Genomic DNA, 19715 nt, shown 5'->3' with positions numbered 1-19715 from the left:
ATTACCTTTATAAAGTGTCAAAACAGTTATTGTAGTTTGCTGTGTGTTTTGAATAAATGTGTGTGGAAAATTATTTTTCACTTTATTTTTTCCTTGCCTATTTTTGATTGTAAACCTTTATTACACTTATAAAACACAACAAAAGCATATATATTCTGAAAGAACAGGTTGTCCTGAAAAAAAAGAGACATAAAACTTGATTATGGGATGCAGGGAGAGCTGTTAACAGCAATAAAAAAACATTTATGCCAGGCGAGTGAACTGTCCAAAAAATGCCCTCGGACCCCAGAGGGTTAATACTGGGAGGTCAAAGCTCTTCCTGCCAAAATAAACCCCATGCATTTCTGACATTTATAAACACCTTTTTTTTTTTATTATTAATTTTGGGTTTCAAGTAATGTACAGAAGCCCAGAAATGCTCACGTCACCTGCAAGATAGTGACAAAAGCTGCTCAAATGTGCAGCAAGGTCTCCACTGTTTACTTATTCATTTGTGAAGTTAACGTTTGGGGAGAATAAGATGGGCTGACAGCCAAAACTTAGCTTAGAGTTGTGTCTCTTACCCTTAAGGGCAATTTACTTGTATTCAATTTCTGCTAATAAATGCCCTTAAATCCTACACACACACACACACACACACACACACACACACACACACACACACATTTCCTTTATTCTGCTGTTTGTATAACCAAACTCGTTGAAAACTATAGTATACCTTCTCCACAGCTGTCATACAAGAGGAGGTTTTGCAGAAAAGCCAGGGTTTGGTTTCCCATGTTTCCCACATTTAATCAAAACCTTGTTCGTGTCTGTCCAGGACGGTCTGACACCGCTTCACTGCGGTGCGAGGAGCGGTCACGAGCAGGTAGTCGAAATTCTTCTGGACCGAGGAGCTCCTATCCTGTCCAAGACCAAGGTAGCTACTGGGATGATCAAACCAGGACGTGTTACTACATAGAAAAAGAAAGAAAACATAAAAGCGTCTGTTTTATGTCTAATGCCATTGTTTGTATAAATTAGTGTTCTTCCCTACAAATACAATCAGACAGCTGGAGTGCTATTGCTGTAGCATTGTCGTATTGTCTCCATAATGTGTGTGTGACCTCTTCAGAATGGCCGCTCTCCGCCACGTAGCCCCACAGTTTGATCACACAGGACGGCCAGCGTAACAAAATAGACATTGTTGTAATGACCTCGTTATAACAATGCTTCTGTAACAACTTCCTTCGCAGTTTTTGTATGCCACAAATGGCCCCACCTTAACTCTTCTATCTGTCTGTCTATCTTTCTATGTGTCCCTCTGCGTTTGTGTTTGTCTCTCTGTCTCGCCCATTCTCCCCCGTGCTATAGAACGGCCTGTCACCCCTCCACATGGCCACTCAGGGCGATCACTTGAACTGTGTTCAGCTCCTGCTCCAACACGATGTGCCAGTAGACGACGTCACCAATGACTACCTGACGGCACTGCACGTGGCTGCCCACTGTGGACACTACAAGGTGGCCAAGCTCATTGTGGACAAGAAGGCCAACCCAAATGCCAAGGCCCTGGTAAGGACATAGAGAGGGACTGAGAGATGGATAGATAAATTTAAGGAAATGTTTGGAGAAAGGCTGGACAGATGTTTAATGATCATCCATCTGTGAGACTGTTAAACACTGAAAGACAAGATTTTGTGTTACTGGTCAATAGTCTGCGCTCTGGTCTATAGTCCCAATCATCCAAGAAATGGGAGGCTCTATCATAACAATGTATTTTGTGCCTTTGTGCTCAAAGGACAAGATGGTCCTCAAATAATAATTTTTGGTCTGGCTCCTCTCAGCCTGCTGTGAGCTTGTCCATCACACCATGTTGAAACTGCATTAGTACAAAAAAGGTCACATCTTGAATTATAGCCATTTATTTAATGACACTATAAATTATTTGACCCAAATTACAAAAAACATAAACAGATCATTTTTTTAAATAAAAAATAAAACAGGAGAAAGAGATCAATATTGTTTGTGAAGATTTTTTTTAAGAAATAACATCAACACAATGTAAATCAGAACATAGTTTGATTTATGTAAATTCATTCATTCATTCATTTTCTATACCCGCTTACCCCAATCATGGGTCAGAGGGGTGCTGGAGATTATCCCAGCAGTCATAGGGGGAGAGACAGGGTAGACTCTGGACAGGAAGCCAGTCAGTCGCAGGGCACTATTGAAATTGTTATAAAAATATTCTAAAACAAAATTATAAAAACTCAGTACTGAGTAATAATGTGTTCTGGCTCCTATACTGTCCCATGTTTGCATGGACTGGGTGTTGGGTCAGGATGTGAAAAACCAGTGTCTTTGTTGGTGAGGAGAGTTTTACTGCTCTTCATAGATGATGCACTTGAGATACTGAGTGAGAAAAGACACTGTCTGGGTTTGTAAGTGTCCTGGATCAAGACTCAGATCCAAGCTTTCAATGACTTCTTGGACTCGGCCATCAGGCGTGTAGTGAAGGTGTTGAACTTTTAGATATGCATTCACTCATCTCGGCAGTGACATTCATGTCTCTTGGTCCTCAGCTTTTGAGATCAAGAGGTGTCTGGAAAGAGCTTTTGGAGTCGTGAGGTTGCTGGACAGAAGTGTTTGGTGATACTGTTTTCTTAGTAGGAGAATGAAGGTCCAGGTCTTGAAAGTCCTAGTGCTTCCTGTCTCACTGCATGGTTGTGAGATTTGGACACTCACCAGTGAGTTAAGGTGATGACTGGATATCTTTAAGTCTCTTTGGAAGATCCTTGGGTGGGGCTGGAATGACTTTATATGAAATAAATGTTTACTGAGATGAGGAGTATCTCTTTCTCTTGCATATTGAGGAAACAGCAACTAAGACATTTTAGCCATGCAGCGTGTTCTCTGGGCATGACCCAGCATGCAGGGGACTCCCACGTTTCAACTTGCTGTGACAGATGGCTACTTTCGAGAAGAGGGGTTTGGACTGAGTATCTGTCTGGGTGGTTGCCATCCAGGATCCAAGGTGGCTGTGTGGCGTGTCGGATGTGAGGACATGTAGCATCAGTGCATGCTCTCAAAATTGACTTTACAAAAACTCAATTTTTTTTAAGGCAGAAAAGTGTCCTACTACATGCAATCAATATTAAGTAATTATTAATATCAAGTTGACTATTTTAATAATTACATATTTACAATGTTTTTGAAAAAAAAGCCTTTAATTTGCCCCAAACTCCAAATAAAGTGAATAAAACTTTAAAATAAAAAAGTCACTATTATTGAGGAATCTGCATCATATTTGTTGCAGACAGTATAATAGCAATAATTTTGCTTTATGTTTGGTTGAAAGCAGGATGAAGTTATGGTGGGTTTTCCCAAAACTGACAGCAATCAGGAGAATGTGAGAGGAAGAAAAAAGCAAGATGGTGCAAATGTTTGAATTTTTAAATGCTACGGTGCAAGAATTTGAAGATGCACAAAGAGCAAGAAGGATTCCCCCAATGTGGAGTGAAAGTCTCCCGTTGTGTCCATTTCATTAACAGTTCGTGATATTTGTAGAACGTTAAGTTTTTATGGTAGGCGTTTCTTTCTGTTTCTCTTCAGAATGGTTTCACGCCGCTCCACATTGCCTGTAAGAAGAACCGAGCCAAAGTGATGGAGCTGTTACTCAAACATGGAGCGTCCATCCAGGCAGTCACAGAGGTACGGCACCGTACCCAACTTCATTCTGCTCCTTCTATGAAATGCCATCAAAAATCAAAACAAAAAGGCTTTGACTCATCTGTTACTTTTTGTACACATTAGACCTGTTCAAAATGTCAAATGATACAAAATCTTTTGGGCCACATGTTGTTCTTGTTGAACTAATAAAATAAAAGATCTGTGCCAAATTTGATTGTAATCTGACATTGTTTAGGGGTCCCCCACAAAGCAAGAATTTTCTTCAAACAAGCAAAAAGGGGGGACGACTTCCAGTAATGTTCTCCTGTGGGTGACCTATCAACCACCACTTTTTACGATTGGAAGCCATCACATGTACGTGTAAAAGAAAAATAATGGCATCAGAGTGTTCTTGCGTCAGGGTGACGTTGCCTTGAAAGTGGAGGGAGAGGAAAATGTGTCACTCTGGGGGACCTCTAAATCTTATTTGATTGAGTTCAAATTTGGTCTGGACCTATAAAAACCCAAGTGGAACAAAAACATGTGGCAAAAGGTCTCTCACAACTTTTATTTTTTCACTATATAACACGACCAGCCCTAGTTCACATCGATTTAAAAATGGGCTTATTATCTTTGTTTTGAATTATTTACAGAGTGAGTTTCATTGAGGCATGATTTTTCTTTTTCTTCCGTTTCTCTGCAGTCCGGCCTCACACCCATCCACGTGGCAGCCTTCATGGGCCACGAGAACATCGTCCACGCACTGACGCACCACGGTGCTTCACCCAACACCACCAACGTCGTGAGTAGATACTCCACAAGTCACCGTTACACATCTGTAATGAAATGCGAAAATCAAACTGGTGCTTCTGTTTGTTGTCCAGAGAGGTGAGACAGCTCTCCACATGGCAGCCAGGGCGGGCCAGGCAGATGTAGTCCGATACCTGCTCAAGAATGGAGCCAAGGTGGAGACCAAGTCCAAGGTTAGAACGCAGAGCCTCTTTGCCCCTCTCAGAACAAATACCGAAGAAGCAGGAGGCCAGAGGTCACGTTCTTCTCCTTTGCTGCAGGATGACCAGACGGCGTTGCACATCTCCAGTCGGCTGGGAAAAGTAGATATTGTCCAGCAGCTGCTGCAGTGCGGCGCCTCTGCCAACGCTGCCACCACCTCAGGCTACACCCCACTTCACCTGGCTGCCCGGGAAGGACACCAAGATGTTGCTGCCATGCTGCTGGACAACGGAGCCTTGCTCTCCTCATCTACAAAGGTTGGTCTAGAGTGCATGTCATGATTTCTGTCTGGTTGTTGTCACTTTATAGTGAAGGCTGTATGTTCCAAACAGCTTTATTGGCCTTTAAGAGGGTTAAAGCACATTTAAGCCATTGAAAACTCTGATTAGTACAATCAATAGCTTTAATAATTGATCCACAAATTTTGACATCATTACAGTTGGATTTTAGTTACATCAACTGTCAGTTCATTTCATGGCTTAAAAGCTCCAGTAGTGGGTGCTAAATGTCTGCAACAGCCAACACCATTTGTGGAGAAATTCTGAACATCATGTCAGGCGCCTTTCTGTCACCAAATGGCTGCTATACATTTGAACAGAAATATATACATGAAATTTTATTGTATGTGGGAAAGTAAGAGTGTGCTTTCAGTGCAAACTCTAATTTGTAATATTTTGTTGGAATTTTAATAGGGCTGGGATAACTAATGAAAATCATTACAAGCCAGGTACTGTTAACATGACAAATCTTGAGAGTAACTTAATAAGGTCCAATTAGAACTCCAAGCTTACTTTAATTTTGCTTTTTAAGCAGCGATAGAACTACAAGTTGAAAATATGGGATTAACACAGTGAACTGCATGGAAACAGTTTTCGTGATCCTCGTGGGTTAAGTCCACCTGTACACGGGTGTTTTTGAAAGCAGGGATTTTCTGCCTTCATTTAAAAATAAAAATAAAAGTCCTGTGTCACGCAAGCACTGTTTTATCAAATATCTCCTTCCACATGAAAACATAAAACATGCATGAGCTGCAAAAGTGTTTTTGCTGAATGTAGCAAGCATCCCGCCAACTCCGACGCCTCTGTTTCGCAACTTCGAAGGCCAGTATCTGTGTGTGTATGTGTGTGTAAATGTGACAACAGTAGTATTTTAGCTACCGCTGCCATTGCAGAATAACACCTCTTGCAAACAACAGATACGGCCAAAGTCTGACATCAAACAGAAGAGATAACTTTTGGTTACTTACATTGGGAGCGAGTGTCAGCTTTGACATTTTTACCATGTGGCGCAATTCTCAATGCATGATCCAGGCGCATAGGTGCCATAGGAGTGTTTAAGTACCACAGTGGCTGGAGACATCCGAGAGGACGCCCTCCTTTTACTTGGCTGAGGCAGATAGATGTTACTGTAGAGATGTGGGGATGGACCGGATGTCTGCCTGGGTGGTTGCCATGCAGTAGCCAAGGCAGTTCCCTGGTGTTGTGGATGTGGCAAAGCGTGGCTTCCAGACTTGATTTAACTCTGATGTTTTGAGGCAAAACCTATTTTCCTTGTTGGAGCAACATGTAAACACTGATACAGAGTTTCTGGAAGTCTTCACCGTGGAAGGAGTTTTGCAAAAGTTTTGTTTTTCAGGGAACTGAACCACAGTTTCCGTGTGGAGGAAAGGCCAAAATGCATATACAATTAAGAAGCTACGTCTTCCAAAATACTCGTATGCGTGTGGAGAAGGCCCCGTGATGCAAAATACAGTATTTATTGATTGGATGTTGGCCTGTGCTGGTTACTGCTTGATCTGTGTCCTTGATGAAACATACTCTGGAAGGGAACCTAGTCTCTGTTTTTGACAGCTGTGCAGGATAAACAAAAACATTGAAGCCATTAAAATACATATTTGAAACAGATCTTAATGTTAATGTTTTCCCTTTAAATTGTAGGAAAATCATCTGAATTAGTAATTTTCATCTAGTTGGCGAGTCAGGTACTTGGTTGTTATAGCTGACTGTTAGGACTAATTGTCTTATCTCTAAATTTTAAGACTTTTTTGTAAATGATTGTAAATTAAAGGTGTCAGAATTGTCAAAATGATCCCACTCAAAACAAATCATACCACTTTGTAGCAGCAAACCGCTCGACTTATCCATTTCCACTGACAAATTTCACAGAAAACTAACACATATTTATATTTAGAAATGTGACATTTTAAATTGCCCAATCTCTTCCAGATATGTGATTACAGTTTTTTACAACAGCTATGACCCGTTGTTCAATACCTTTAACGCCTTTTCAAAACTCTTCACACAGTTACCACAAGATCAGCCTGTGTGGGCTGTACAATTAACACAATTCTTCTTCTTTTGACACAAAATACAAACATTTTACACGTTTCAAATTAGTTTCAACTCCTTTCACACACAAGCTCAATCATGACCAAAACAGTAGGTGATAACTGGTGAATTTTCAATTGCTTTCACACGGTTTGTCAAAACAGAAAACCTCATGTTCAAAACTAATGGATTGAAGATTTACATAAATCACAGCTGATTCCCATCTCACCCAGCTCAGGTGCTGGGCTTTTTTCTATCACATCATCTATATTTATAAGTGGATTGTGAGGGAAAAGAACAAAAGACAAGACAAGGGACAAGGTGGAGGACTTGCAAAAAACAAGTGAGAAAAGTGCCTCGAGGTAGAGGTCGAAGTAGAGTTAGGATGTGTGGTGGAGCTCAGAGCTGGATAAGGCATGCAAAAAGATACTTCCCAAGATGCCCGGCTAGAGAAGACATCAGGTGTGATGTCGATGAAAATATGTGGCCCAATGCTGACGACTGAGCAGATTAGCTTTTTTTCTTCCACCTTTACGGTGATTTCTTCTGCTCCTTTTTCTTTTTGTGTATTTGACAATCCAGCAGTGAATGACAGCTAAATGCTGATTTTTTTTTTTCCTCTTTACTGTACTGTAAGTCATTTTCATTTGCAATACAGTAAAGTGTTTACTGCAAATCCTGTCATTTACTGTCTTCTTCTTTCATAAACATTCTGCAAAGCTGCTCTGACATGGGTTTTTTTTTTTTTTTTTTTTTGTGCCGAGGGTGAGAGGAACAAAATTCATGTCCAACAAAAGAAAAATGAAGAACATCATCACAAACATTAATTTACATGTATAATCAATATAATAATCAGTTGATTGTAAAAGAGAAAGGAAAAAAGTAGATTTGACACATGCAAAGTGATTCAGTTTGTGTTATTCCATCAGTTGTCTGTGTTTTTTATGACACTGTGCTGTGGCTGACTAAATGTTTCTGTTGGAAGACAATGTGTGTCAGTGCTTTGGTAGATTTGGTGAGTTGTGTTAGTGTATTACTGTACACTCAACAAAAATATAAATGCAACACTTTTGGTTTTGCTCCCATTTTGTATGAGATGAACTCAAAGATCTAAAACTTTTTCCACATACACAATATCACCATTTCCCTCAAATATTGTTCACAAACCAGTCTAAATCTGTGATAGTGAGCACTTCTCCTTTGCTGAGATAATCCATCCCACCTCACAGGTGTGCAAGATGCTGATTAGACACCATGATTAGTGCACAGGTGTGCCTTAGACTGCCCACAATAAAAGGCCACTGAAAGGTGCAGTTTTGTTTTATTGGGGGGGATACCAGTCAGTATCTGGTGTGACCACCATTTGCCTCATGCAGTGCAACACATCTCCTTCGCATAGAGTTGATCAGGTTGTCAATTGTGGCCTGTGGAATGTTGGTCCACTCCTCTTCAATGGCTGTGCGAAGTTGCTGGATATTGGCAGGAACTGGTACACGCTGTCGTATACGCCGGTCCAGAGCATCCCAAACATGTTCAATGGGTGACATGTCCGGTGAGTATGCCGGCCATGCAAGAACTGGGACATTTTCAGCTTCCAAGAATTGTGTACAGATCCTTGCAACATGGGGCCGTGCATTATCCTGCTGCAACATGAGGTGATGTTCTTGGATGTATGGCACAACAATGGGCCTCAGGATCTCGTCACAGTATCTCTGTGCATTCAAAATGCCATCAATAAAATGCACCTGTGTTCTTCGTCCATAACAGACGCCTGCCCATACCATAACCCCACCGCCACCATGGGCCACTCGATCCACAACATTGACATCAGAAAACCGCTCACCCACATGACGCCACACACGCTGTCTGCCATCTGCCCTGAACAGTGTGAACCGGGATTCATTCGTGAAGAGAGCACCTCTCCAACGTGCCAAACGCCAGCGAATGTGAGCATTTGCCCACTCAAGTCGGTTACGACGACGAGCTGGAGTCAGGTCGAGACCCCGATGAGGACGACGAGCATGCAGATGAGCTTCCCTGAGACGGTTTCTGACAGTTTGTGCAGAAATTCTTTGGTTATGCAAACCGATTGTTCCAGCAGCTGTCCGAGTGACTGGTCTCAGACGATCTTGGAGGTGAACATGCTGGATGTGGAGGTCCTGGGCTGGTGTGGTTACACGTGGTCTGCGGTTGTGAGGCTGGTTGGATGTACTGCCAAATTCTCTGAAACGCCTTTGGAGACGGCTTATGGTAGAGAAATGAACATTCAATACACGAGCAACAGCTCTGGTTGACATTCCTGCTGTCAGCATGCCAATTGCACGCTCCCTCAAATCTTGCGACATCTGTGGCATTGTGCTGTGTGATAAAACTGCACCTTTCAGAGTGGCCTTTTATTGTGGGCAGTCTAAGGCACACCTGTGCACTAATCATGGTGTCTAATCAGCATCTTGATATGGCACACCTGTGAGGTGGGATGGATTATCTCAGCAAAGGAGAAGTGCTCACTATCACAGATTTAGACTGGTTTGTGAACAATATTTGAGGGAAATGGTGATATTGTGTATGTGGAAAAAGTTTTAGATCTTTGAGTTCATCTCATACAAAATGGGAGCAAAACCAAAAGTGTTGCGTTTATATTTTTGTTGAGTGTATTTTGGAAGTGTGTGTGTCTGTGTTTATTAACACTGTGTGAATTTGAGCATGAAATTACCTGTTTAAGGTTCTGACAAACGGGTCATAGCAGTTGTAAAAAAACTGGAATTATAAGTATTAATTAATAGACATATACATAATGTTAAAAATGGCAGAATATATGTTCAACTGATAGGCATTAATTTGGGGAAATGTGCGGTAGTGTTTTCTTTTTGCTCTTTTAACACAAGTGTAACAGCACTGTCTGTGTGTTACTACTTGAAAGCTTTCATCTCCTGTTAGATGGTGTGTGTGTGTGTGTGTGTGTGTGTGTGTGTGTGTGTGTGTGTGTGTGTGTGTGTGTGTGTGTGTGTGTGTGTGTGTGTGTGTGTGTGTGTGTGTGTGTGTGTGTGTGTGTGTGTGAGAGAGAGAGATACATCGCTGGAGGGTGTCTGTGAATGTGACGTCTATCAGTGGAAAAGATTATTGAAGGGTAAAAAAACTCCCACTGTGCTGATCTCTCTCTGTCTCTCTCTCTCTCTCTCTCTCTCTCTCTCTCTCTCGGGACACCACCTCTTTCAGCCTTTCACTGAAATGATGTCACATAAATGGGGGCTGGAAATCTTGACTTCCATAGTTTCTGTTGTTATGACACGAATATCCGTGCTTAAAATCTCGACATCCTTTATTTTTAAAGGAGCACTTCTGGGTAAAAACTCACAAGCACTGAGGGTAACTAATGAAACAAATGAGGTCAAGTGGTTTCCGAGTGTGCAATTTGAATCGGTGGGAGTCCCATATTCTCATTCTGACCTCATGTCTTTAAATATCTTCAGCTACACACACACACACACACACACAGAGGATGTTGAGATTACCATGGTCACATTATACAAGTCATTTCTGTGGGAATACATGAGTAAAAAGCACATTTTGACACATTTTCTCATCATGTCACATACATTAAATGAAGAATAGCCCATTCTTACTGAGGAATGCGTGCTTTACTTTTCTGTAAGCTGAAAATCCTCTGTGCTGCACTTCTGCCGTGCTTTTCCATCTGATGCAGATACTCAGAGCACTTTACATTGATGTCTTGCATTCACTCACTGACATACCAGTGTTATCCTGCTGCCATGAAAGGTGCCCAAATACACACAGGGAGCAACGTGGGGATTAAGGACGTTGCTCAAGGGCGCCTTAGCGAGTTTCCTGTCTGATGGGGGATTGAGCAGAGAACCCTGTGATCACAAGGTTGTCTCTCTCTAACCTCCTGACCATCAACTCCCCAAAATGATCTGTTTAAAAAGCTTTAGATTGTGTAGTAGCTGCGGTTGAGTTTGGATAAAACAACTGTCAACTCAAAAAAAAAAAAAATTGTATTGGATAGCAAATTGTTTTTAAAAAATCAATTTTGACCCTTTTTGGCAATGCCTAAATGTTTTGCACAGGGATGTACATTTTAATCAGTCATGACATCAACATAATAATCATAACATGACCACAATGTTTGGAAAAGATGCCTGTAGAACATATGTGCTGCACTGAGTATGTTGCAGCTTTTTTCTTTCCCCCCCTTGAGATTTTTCTGACTGGACTAGATGGACCCAAAGGCGTTATGTTGTTGTGTCCAAACAAACTGCATATACAGGCTGTTGTTGTTCCAGTTCTGTGAGAAACTGTGTAATTATGAAGGAAAGCTCTTGGAGGCATTGAACCCTGAACCCAGGAAGGACAATCAAGCAATGCAATCTTTCACTTCTTGTTTAACTACCCTCAGTCCCATTGTTATTTTTGTTTGTTTTTTGTGAGTTTGTGTTTCTTACTGATGTCGTATCTGCACTGTGTCCAACAGAAAGGGTTCAGTCCCCTGCATGTGGCAGCAAAGTATGGCAAGATGGAAGTGGCTAATCTGCTCCTACAGAAGAGAGCAGCTCCTGACGCTGCTGGAAAGGTGAGACATCTCCAAGAGACACGCGGCACACTTTAGCGACACCAAAAGACTGTATGGTACGGCTGATATGGGTGATGGCCACGAATAAAGCGTTTTTATTACATCTGCTTTGCAGCTGATTTGGGGACAATTTGTGAATGCATAACAAACACGTCATGTAAACCCAAAGTACTATATATGGCAGAAAGCGACATACCTGCCAGTCAGTGCCAGTCCGGCTGTGTAAATCCACAAAGACGTAATAGCTGCTGCAATCCAGGACTTTTATTTAACACCAACAAAAGGAAGAGTTGCTGTTTAGCCACAACTCACGCTGAAGTCTGTTTTCTGTGACACTCTCAAAAAAAAAGAAAAAACAAACACCGTCTCACACCCCGAGCGGCTTCCCCCTCCCGCTCCCCAAACTCATGAACAGTTAACCCTCGCATGACAGCATGAACAACTCTGTGATCAACTTGTCCAAGTTCAGCACTTGCTCCAGAGGCTGTATTGTTGGTGTGAATAGTGATGCCGAAAGGAGCGAGTGCGCTTATTTTATGACCACAATGCAGATGCTGTGCATGTGCAACATGTGTGCGATGCATTCATAATACACCTGTAATACTGCCGTGATAATCTCAATATGTCGGATCAGTTTCCTCACTACATGCGTTATATAACCGTGATTGTTCATCATATATTCGCTATATATTATTAATATATCCGTAATTCATACTGGGACATTTGTCATTTTTGGCCATTTTTGTTGCAGACGACAAGGAATGCCCGCAATTTGTATACTCAACTCATGCACAATTAATCCTGTCCCCAGTGGGACAGGGCCCTAAACTGGGATGTTAATTTGTTTTGTTGTTATTTGCACGTGTGTGTGCGCACATGCATAAGTTATTATTCTGAAATTACTCTGAGCTGCATATTGAACAACAGCTCCATCTTTAGACTTATTGGCTGACATGGAACAGTTTATGGGAAAATTTGTCTCATAGACTGACAACATGAAGAAGTAATTGACATAATGTGACAAGGAGCAACGTCTTTTCGTAAACACAATTCTGTGGTTTGTGGAGGTCGAGTGGCAGGTTGAGGATGACTTGGCAAAAAAATGCTTTTGTCATGAAAATCTCCTTTTACGCCTCTCACAGCCATACACGTCAGGGAATGGTGTGTGTGTGAGTGCGTGTGTGGGAGAGGGAGAGAGAGAGAGAGAGAGAGAGAGAGAGAGAGAGAGAACAAATGTTGGGAAAGTGTAGTGACACGGACCCACAACAGGGGGCGTAAATGAACGGACAATGGAAGGAGTCAAATTATAACACTTTACTGTTGTGAATGACACAACCAAACACAGCAGATTCAGAATGTGCAACAGTCAATTAATAAAGGTGTCGTGTGGGCAGGCTCGACGATAGGAGACACCCGTCTGGAAACGAACCGGAACCACACGATTTCCACCACCACCGAACCCGAGGAATACTGGAGCCACCAAGTCCCGGAATCCCCAGGTGGCCACCTTCCCGGCGTGTCGGATCTGGTACTGCTGGCAGAAAGCAAAAGACAGTCAAAGGGTGGGTGTGTGAACACCCAGTAACAATCCTGGTGGGAATTCCACCTCCACCTCTCACTCAACACTTTGCAGCGGTCCCTCAGAAGAAAAAGAGCGCCGTCTTGCACAGCCTCCACTAAACGGACCGGTACTCCTGCAAACACTCACAATAACAGATTTACAAAAGGCTGAGGATATTACTTCCAGATGAAGATGATATCTCGGCAGTTTGGTGGAGGTGTCTTCCTGCTTTTATACCAGATGTGATGATTAGTGACAGCTGTCACGGATGATGGGTGACAGCTGTCACCACGGCTTGTTCCTGAGGCGGCAGCGCCCTCTCGTGCCTGAAGCCCGCACTTCAGGCAGGGCGCCCTCTGGTGGTGGGCCAGCAGTACCTCCTCTTCTGGCGGCCCACACAACAGGACCCCCCCCTCAACGGGCGCCTCCTGGCCAGGAGTCCAGGATGAAGCTCCTCTTCACCCAGGAGCGTTCTTCGGGTCCATACCCCTCCCAGTCCACCAAATACTGAAAGCCCCGGCCCATTCGACGGACGTCCAAGAGCCGGCGAACTGTCCAAGCCGGCTCCCCGTCGATAATACGGGCAGGAGGCGGCGCTGGACCGGGAGCACAGAGGGGCGAGGTGTGATGCGGTTTTATCCTGGAGACATGAAAAACCGGATGGATCCGCAGTGAGGCCGGGAGTTGGAGCCTCACTGCGGTAGGACTGAGGACCTTGAGGATGGGGAAGGGTCCAATGAAGCGGTCTTTTAGTTTGGGGGACTCGACCTGGAGTGGAATGTCCTTGGTGGAAAGCCACACCTCCTGCCCGGGCTGGTATGTGGAGGCCGGGGACCGTCGACGGTCTGCATGGGCTTTAGCCCTTGTCCGGGCCCTCAACAAGGCTGAACGGGCGGTGCGCCACACCCGACGGCATCTCCGCAGGTGGGCCTGGACCGAGGGCACACCGACCTCTCCCTCCACCAAAGGAAACAAAGGGGGTTGGTACCCCAGACACACCTCGAACGGGGAGAGGCCGGTGGCAGAGGACACCTGGCTGTTATGAGCGTACTCGATCCAGGCCAGATGTTCACTCCAAGCCGTCGGGTGTGCGGAGGTCGTGCACCTGAGGGCCTGCTCCAACTCCTGGTTGGCCCGTTCGACCTGTCCGTTAGTCTGCGGGTGATACCCAGACGAGAGGCTTACAGTGGCCCCCAGTTCCCGGCAGAAACTTCTCCACACCTGCGAGGAGAACTGGGGACCGCGATCCGAAACGATGTCTGTTGGTATCCCATGCAGCCGGACGACATGGTGGACAAGGAGATCCGCCATCTCCTGGGCCAACGGGAGCTTCGGGAGGGCCACGAAGTGGGCCGCCTTGGAGAAACGGTCCACTATCGTGAGTATGGTGGTGTGTCCCCGGGACGGCGGGAGGCCCGTGACAAAATCCAGACCGATGTGGGACCAGGGGCGGTGAGGCACAGGAAGTGGCTGTAGAAGTCCCTGTGCCTTCTGGTGGTTCGCCTTGCCCCTGGCGCAGGTGGTGCAGGCCTGGATGTAAACCCGGACATCAGTCTCCAGGGACGCCCACCAGAAGCGCTGCCGGACCACTGCCATGGTCCTACGCACCCCTGGGTGGCAGGAGAGCTTGGACCCGTGACAGAAGTCCAGAACGGCAGCTCTGGCTTCTGGTGGGACGTATAGTCTGTTCTTCGGTCCTGTTCCGGGATCCGGGCTCCGTGCCAGGGCCTCCCGGACGGTCCTCTCCACGTCCCAGGTCAGAGCAGCCACGATGGTGGACTCCGGGAGAATGGGTTCCGGTGGATCCGACAGCTCGGTCTTGACTTCCTGTTCATGCACCCGGGACAGGGCATCCAGGTTCCGGTGGTCAGTGAAAACCGTGAAAGGCACTGACGCTCCCTCCAGCAGGTGTCTCCACTCCTCAAGAGCCTCTTTCACCGCAAGGAGCTCTCGATTGCCCACGTCATAGTTCCGCTCTGCTGGGGTCAACCTGCGGGAAAAATAGGCACACGGGTGAAGAACCTTACCGGTTTCTCCGCTCTGGGATAGCACGGCTCCTATCCCTGAGTCAGAGGCGTCCACTTCAACCACAAACTGGCGACCAGGATCGGGCTGCACCAAGACCGGTGCAGTCGAGAACCGGCGTTTCAACTCCCTAAACGCGGCTTCGCACCGATCCGACCAGGTGAAGGGAACTTTTGGTGAGGTCAGGGCCGTCAGGGGGCTAACTACCTGACTATACCCCTTAATGAACCTCCTGTAGAAATTTGCGAAGCCGAGGAACTGTTGCAGCTTCCTACGGCTTGTAGGTTGGGGCCAGTCTCTCACCGCTGTGACCTTGGCCGGATCCGGGGTGACGGAGTTGGAGGAGATGATAAACCCCAGGAAGGACAAAGAAGTGCGGTGAAACTCACACTTCTCGCCCTTCACAAACAACCGGTTCTCCAACAACCGCTGCAGGACCTGACGTACATGCCGTACATGGGTCTCAGGGTCCGGAGAAAAGATGAGTATATCATCCAGATATACGAAGACGAATCGGTGCAGGAAGTCCCGCAAGACGTCATTAACCAAAGCTTGGAGTGAGGCCGAACGGCATGACCAGGTACTCAAAATGACCTAACGGGGTGTTAAATGCCGTCTTCCATTCGTCTCCCTTCCGGATCCGAACTAGGTGGTATGCGTTCCTAAGATCCAACTTTGTGAAGATTTTGGCTCCATGCAGGGGGGTGAACACTGAATCCAACAAAGGCAACGGGTATCGGTTGCGAACCGTGATCTCGTTCAGCCCCCAATAATCAATGCATGGACGAAGACCGCCATCTTTTTTGCCCACAAAAAAGAAACCTGCTCCCATCGGAGAGGTGGAGTTACGGATCAGCCCGGCAGCTAAGGAGTCCCGGATGTAGGTCTCCATTGATTCGCGCTCAGGTCAGGAGAGGTTGTACAGCCTGCTGGACGGGAACTCCACGCCTGGCAACAAATCGATGGCACAATCATATGGACGGTGCGGGGGAAGAGTGAGTGCCCGATCCTTGCTAAAAACGTCAGCAAGATCGTGGTACTCAACCGGCACCGCCGACAGATTGGGGGGAACTTGGACCTGCTCCTTAGCCTGGGAACCGGGAGGAACCGAGGATCCCAAACACATCCGATGTCAGGTTTCGCTCCACTGTACCACCACCCCGGACGGCCAATCAATCCGGGGATTGTGTTTCATCATCCAGGGGAACCCCAGAATCACACGGGAGGTAGAAGGAGTCACAAAAAACTCAATCTCCTCCCTATGATTCCCTGACACTACCAGAGTTACTGGTGGTGTCTTGTGTGTGATTAAAGGGAGTAGGGTGCCATCTAGTGCTCGCACCTGCAATGGTGTAGGTAGCGCCACCAGAGGGAGCCCTACCTCCCTGGCCCATCTGCTGTCTAACAGATTCCCTTCTGACCCTGTGTCTACCAGTGCTGGGGCCTGAAGGGTTAAATCCCCACTAAGGATTGTAACTGGGAGTCGTGCGGCAATATGTGTGTGTCCCACGTGAATTTCTTGGCCCACCCTAAGCCCAGTCTCTAGGGGCGGGCGTTGGAGTTTTAACTGTTTGGGGCAGTTGCTCAATTGATGCTCCATTGAGCCACAAACAAAACACGCCCCGCGTGGAAACCTCCTCTGTCTATTAGGTGGTCTAAATGAGGCCCTGCTCGTGTCCATAGCTTCGTCAGCAGGGGGAGCTGTCGCCCCACGGGACGTAGAGGCCAGGGAGCGTGGGAAGGGCGGACCTTTCTCGGACCCGGAAGGAAGAGGGACGGCGCGCGCCCGGCCACGACCTTCGTCTCGTTCCCGACAGCGTTCCTCCAACCGATTGTCTAACCGTATAACGAGATCAATAAGCCCATCTAATTCCCGCGGTTCATCCTTGGCCACTAGGTGCTCCTTTAGGACTGACGACAGTCCGTTTACAAAGGCGGCGCGGAGCGCAGCGTTATTCCAGCCGGACCTCGCAGCCGCGATGCGGAAGTCGACTGCATAAGCAGCTGCGCTTCGGCGCCCCTGTCTCATCGACAGCAGCACAGTTGAAGCGGTCTCTCCCCTGTTAGGGTGATCAAACACAGTTCTGAACTCCCTCACAAACCCAGTGTATGTGTGAAGGAGCCGTGAATTTTGCTCCCAAAGCGCCGTAGCCCAAGCGCGTGCCTCTCCCCGAAGCAGAGTAATCACATAAGCTATTTTGCTTGCGTCTGACGCGTACATGACGGGACGTTGTGCGAAGACGAGCGAACACTGCATAAGAAAGCCCAATGCTTCTACTATTACAGACATAACTTTGCATACTACACCTTGGCTAAAAATATTAAAATTCAGTTGCACATATTATATATTATCAATGTGTGTTCAGTCAATTATAATGTCTACTTCATTTCCACATAAACATTTAAAAACAATAGTTATGTTTAGTTCATTGTTCCTTTTAACTAGATATTGGGAACATTTATTACTTTGAGGAATTGTTTCTAGTTATACCTGTGATAACTAGTAAACGCTAATAATGAAATCACATCTCTCCTTTCTACTGGTCACATGACCTTTGACTTTGGGTGACCTTGAAAGGTCAGATCCAAGGCCGTAACAGTGTGGTGACAATATGGATTAAACATAGTGGAAGGACTGTGTGTTAGTCAAAGATAAAGTGGTTCACTTTTGGACAGAAGTGACAATGTCAAAGGTCACACGTAAGCAAGTATTATAACATCACTAAATCCCAAAGAATTAATTTGCACGGATCTCTGTCAAGCATGTAAGGCGCAAGTGTTCTCCGAGTGTCCCTTATAGTTCTTGTTGTGATGGTGTGAATACTTTGCCCACCCTTGTGTATCCTCTCGCACACACGCATGCTCACACACACACACACACACACACACACACACACACACACACACACACACACACACACACACACACACACACACACAGAACAGGCTTACTGAGTGTTTGCAGCTGCAGTGCGCTGTGTGTTTGTGTCCACGCCACCATCTGAGATCGTTTAACATAATGACAGTCAGGTATGATAATGACGCCTTCACGCTGCTTTGGTCATGTCACGCAAAAATCGGTCCCATTGTAAATCCAAGCGAAACAAAAAAAACATCTGCTTTGTGTCTGTTTACAGTTTATTTGTACCAATTCTCTTTCAAGATGTGCAACTTATTTGCTTTGCTAGTGACAGTACTTTGATCAAAAACACCACGTCGCAACAACCCATCTCCTGAATAATTCTGACCGTTTGTTAAGTATGAAGCAGTAGCATGAGGTCGCTAAGGCAGTTAGGTAGGATAAGTATAGCATCAATCAGGAAGTTGTCACCTTGTTGTTTTTTTTTTTGGATATATTGTAATGTCCAAGTAAAGAAGACAGTTTATTGCAGAGTGGAAATCTGACCTTTGATTCCAATGATCTTGACTTTAACCCAAGTGACTGACATGATCTTGCCAGGGCAGTACCAAAAACAACCTCCAAATGGGTACCAGGTTTGATACCAGTGTGGTTTGAAATCCATCTACCTTGACCCCAATGACCATGTCTTTGCTAAAAGGAATCCTTTGAACTCAGTTCTGAGGTGGACATTAATCCACATATCAAGTTGCTTAGAAAGTGGCCAAAGCACATAGGAGGAGCAGGGGAAGAATCAAACAGACACACCTGACCTTGACTTAACCATAAACACTGACCTATGGCAACTTTACCTTGGCAATTCAGAGACCAACCAAGATGTGTGCCAAATGTGGTGCAGTTTTAGGGAGCATTGAAATTGTGAGCTTTGTCACCAATGACTTTGACCATTACTGAAAAACTAACCTTTTATGGGGGAGATGATGGTCTAGTGTAGTAGTAGCTACACTACTAATGTCAGTGGCCCTAATAACCATGTCACAGTTTTGCTGGGCAGAGCATGTAAGTTGGATGGCCAACAGCAGGCTCCCAAAAGCTGTGTTCTACTCAGAACTGCATCAAGGAAAAAGGAGCCATGAAGCTCAAAAATTGCATTCAAAGATGTCTAAAAACGGCATTCCACATGATCCCTGGGAGGAAGAGACACTACAGAAAATGAAATGGCATGGACTTTTTGGACTGTTGAGGAAGGCCACGTCAGCTGTAGAAGAGCAGCGCCAGCAAGAATATCAGCGTACAATATGACCAGCGACACTCGGCAGCTACTTCAAGCATTTTCCAACAATGCAACAATTATCAGTATTATTGCAGATCCCAAGCAGGTCTGACAACCCACATGAGAACCTGTTTGAGATAGGCCTCAATTCAAACACAAGACAGTCATCTTCTGCAACGAAGGACAGCCATGATGATGATGATGATGATGATGATGATGATAGTGGTTAAGCAGTGGGCTTGAGACCAAAGAATCCCCCCCAGACTAGAAAATCACTAAGGACCCTTTGGCAAGGTCCTTAATCCCCCAGTTGCTCCTGGTGTGCAATTGAGTGCCTTGTGTTGCAGCACCCTGACATTGGTGTGGGTGTGTGAATGGATGAATGTGAGCCATCAGTGTAAAGCACTTTGAGCTTCTGAATC

General features: G+C 45.4%; 1 protein-coding gene across 37 annotated transcripts in view; it reads left to right on the top strand.

The window, feature by feature from the left end:
• ank3a (ankyrin 3a) overlaps positions 1–19715 on the top strand; it is a 302777-nt gene that overhangs the window by 178522 nt on the left and 104540 nt on the right. For all 37 annotated transcript variants that reach the window (XM_034185576.1, XM_034185605.1, XM_034185606.1 and 34 more), the window contains exons 9-15: positions 821–919; positions 1354–1551; positions 3592–3690; positions 4352–4450; positions 4533–4631; positions 4719–4916; positions 11476–11574. In XM_034185576.1, coding sequence (XP_034041467.1) covers positions 821–919; positions 1354–1551; positions 3592–3690; positions 4352–4450; positions 4533–4631; positions 4719–4916; positions 11476–11574 — 891 coding nt within the window. The remainder of the gene's footprint in view (positions 1–820; positions 920–1353; positions 1552–3591; positions 3691–4351; positions 4451–4532; positions 4632–4718; positions 4917–11475; positions 11575–19715) is intronic.

The sequence above is a fragment of the Thalassophryne amazonica genome, chromosome 13 (genome assembly GCF_902500255.1).
Source record: "Thalassophryne amazonica chromosome 13, fThaAma1.1, whole genome shotgun sequence".
NCBI classification, from domain to species: Eukaryota; Metazoa; Chordata; class Actinopteri; order Batrachoidiformes; family Batrachoididae; genus Thalassophryne; species Thalassophryne amazonica.
This window is presented reverse-complemented; position numbering and strand designations above follow the sequence as displayed.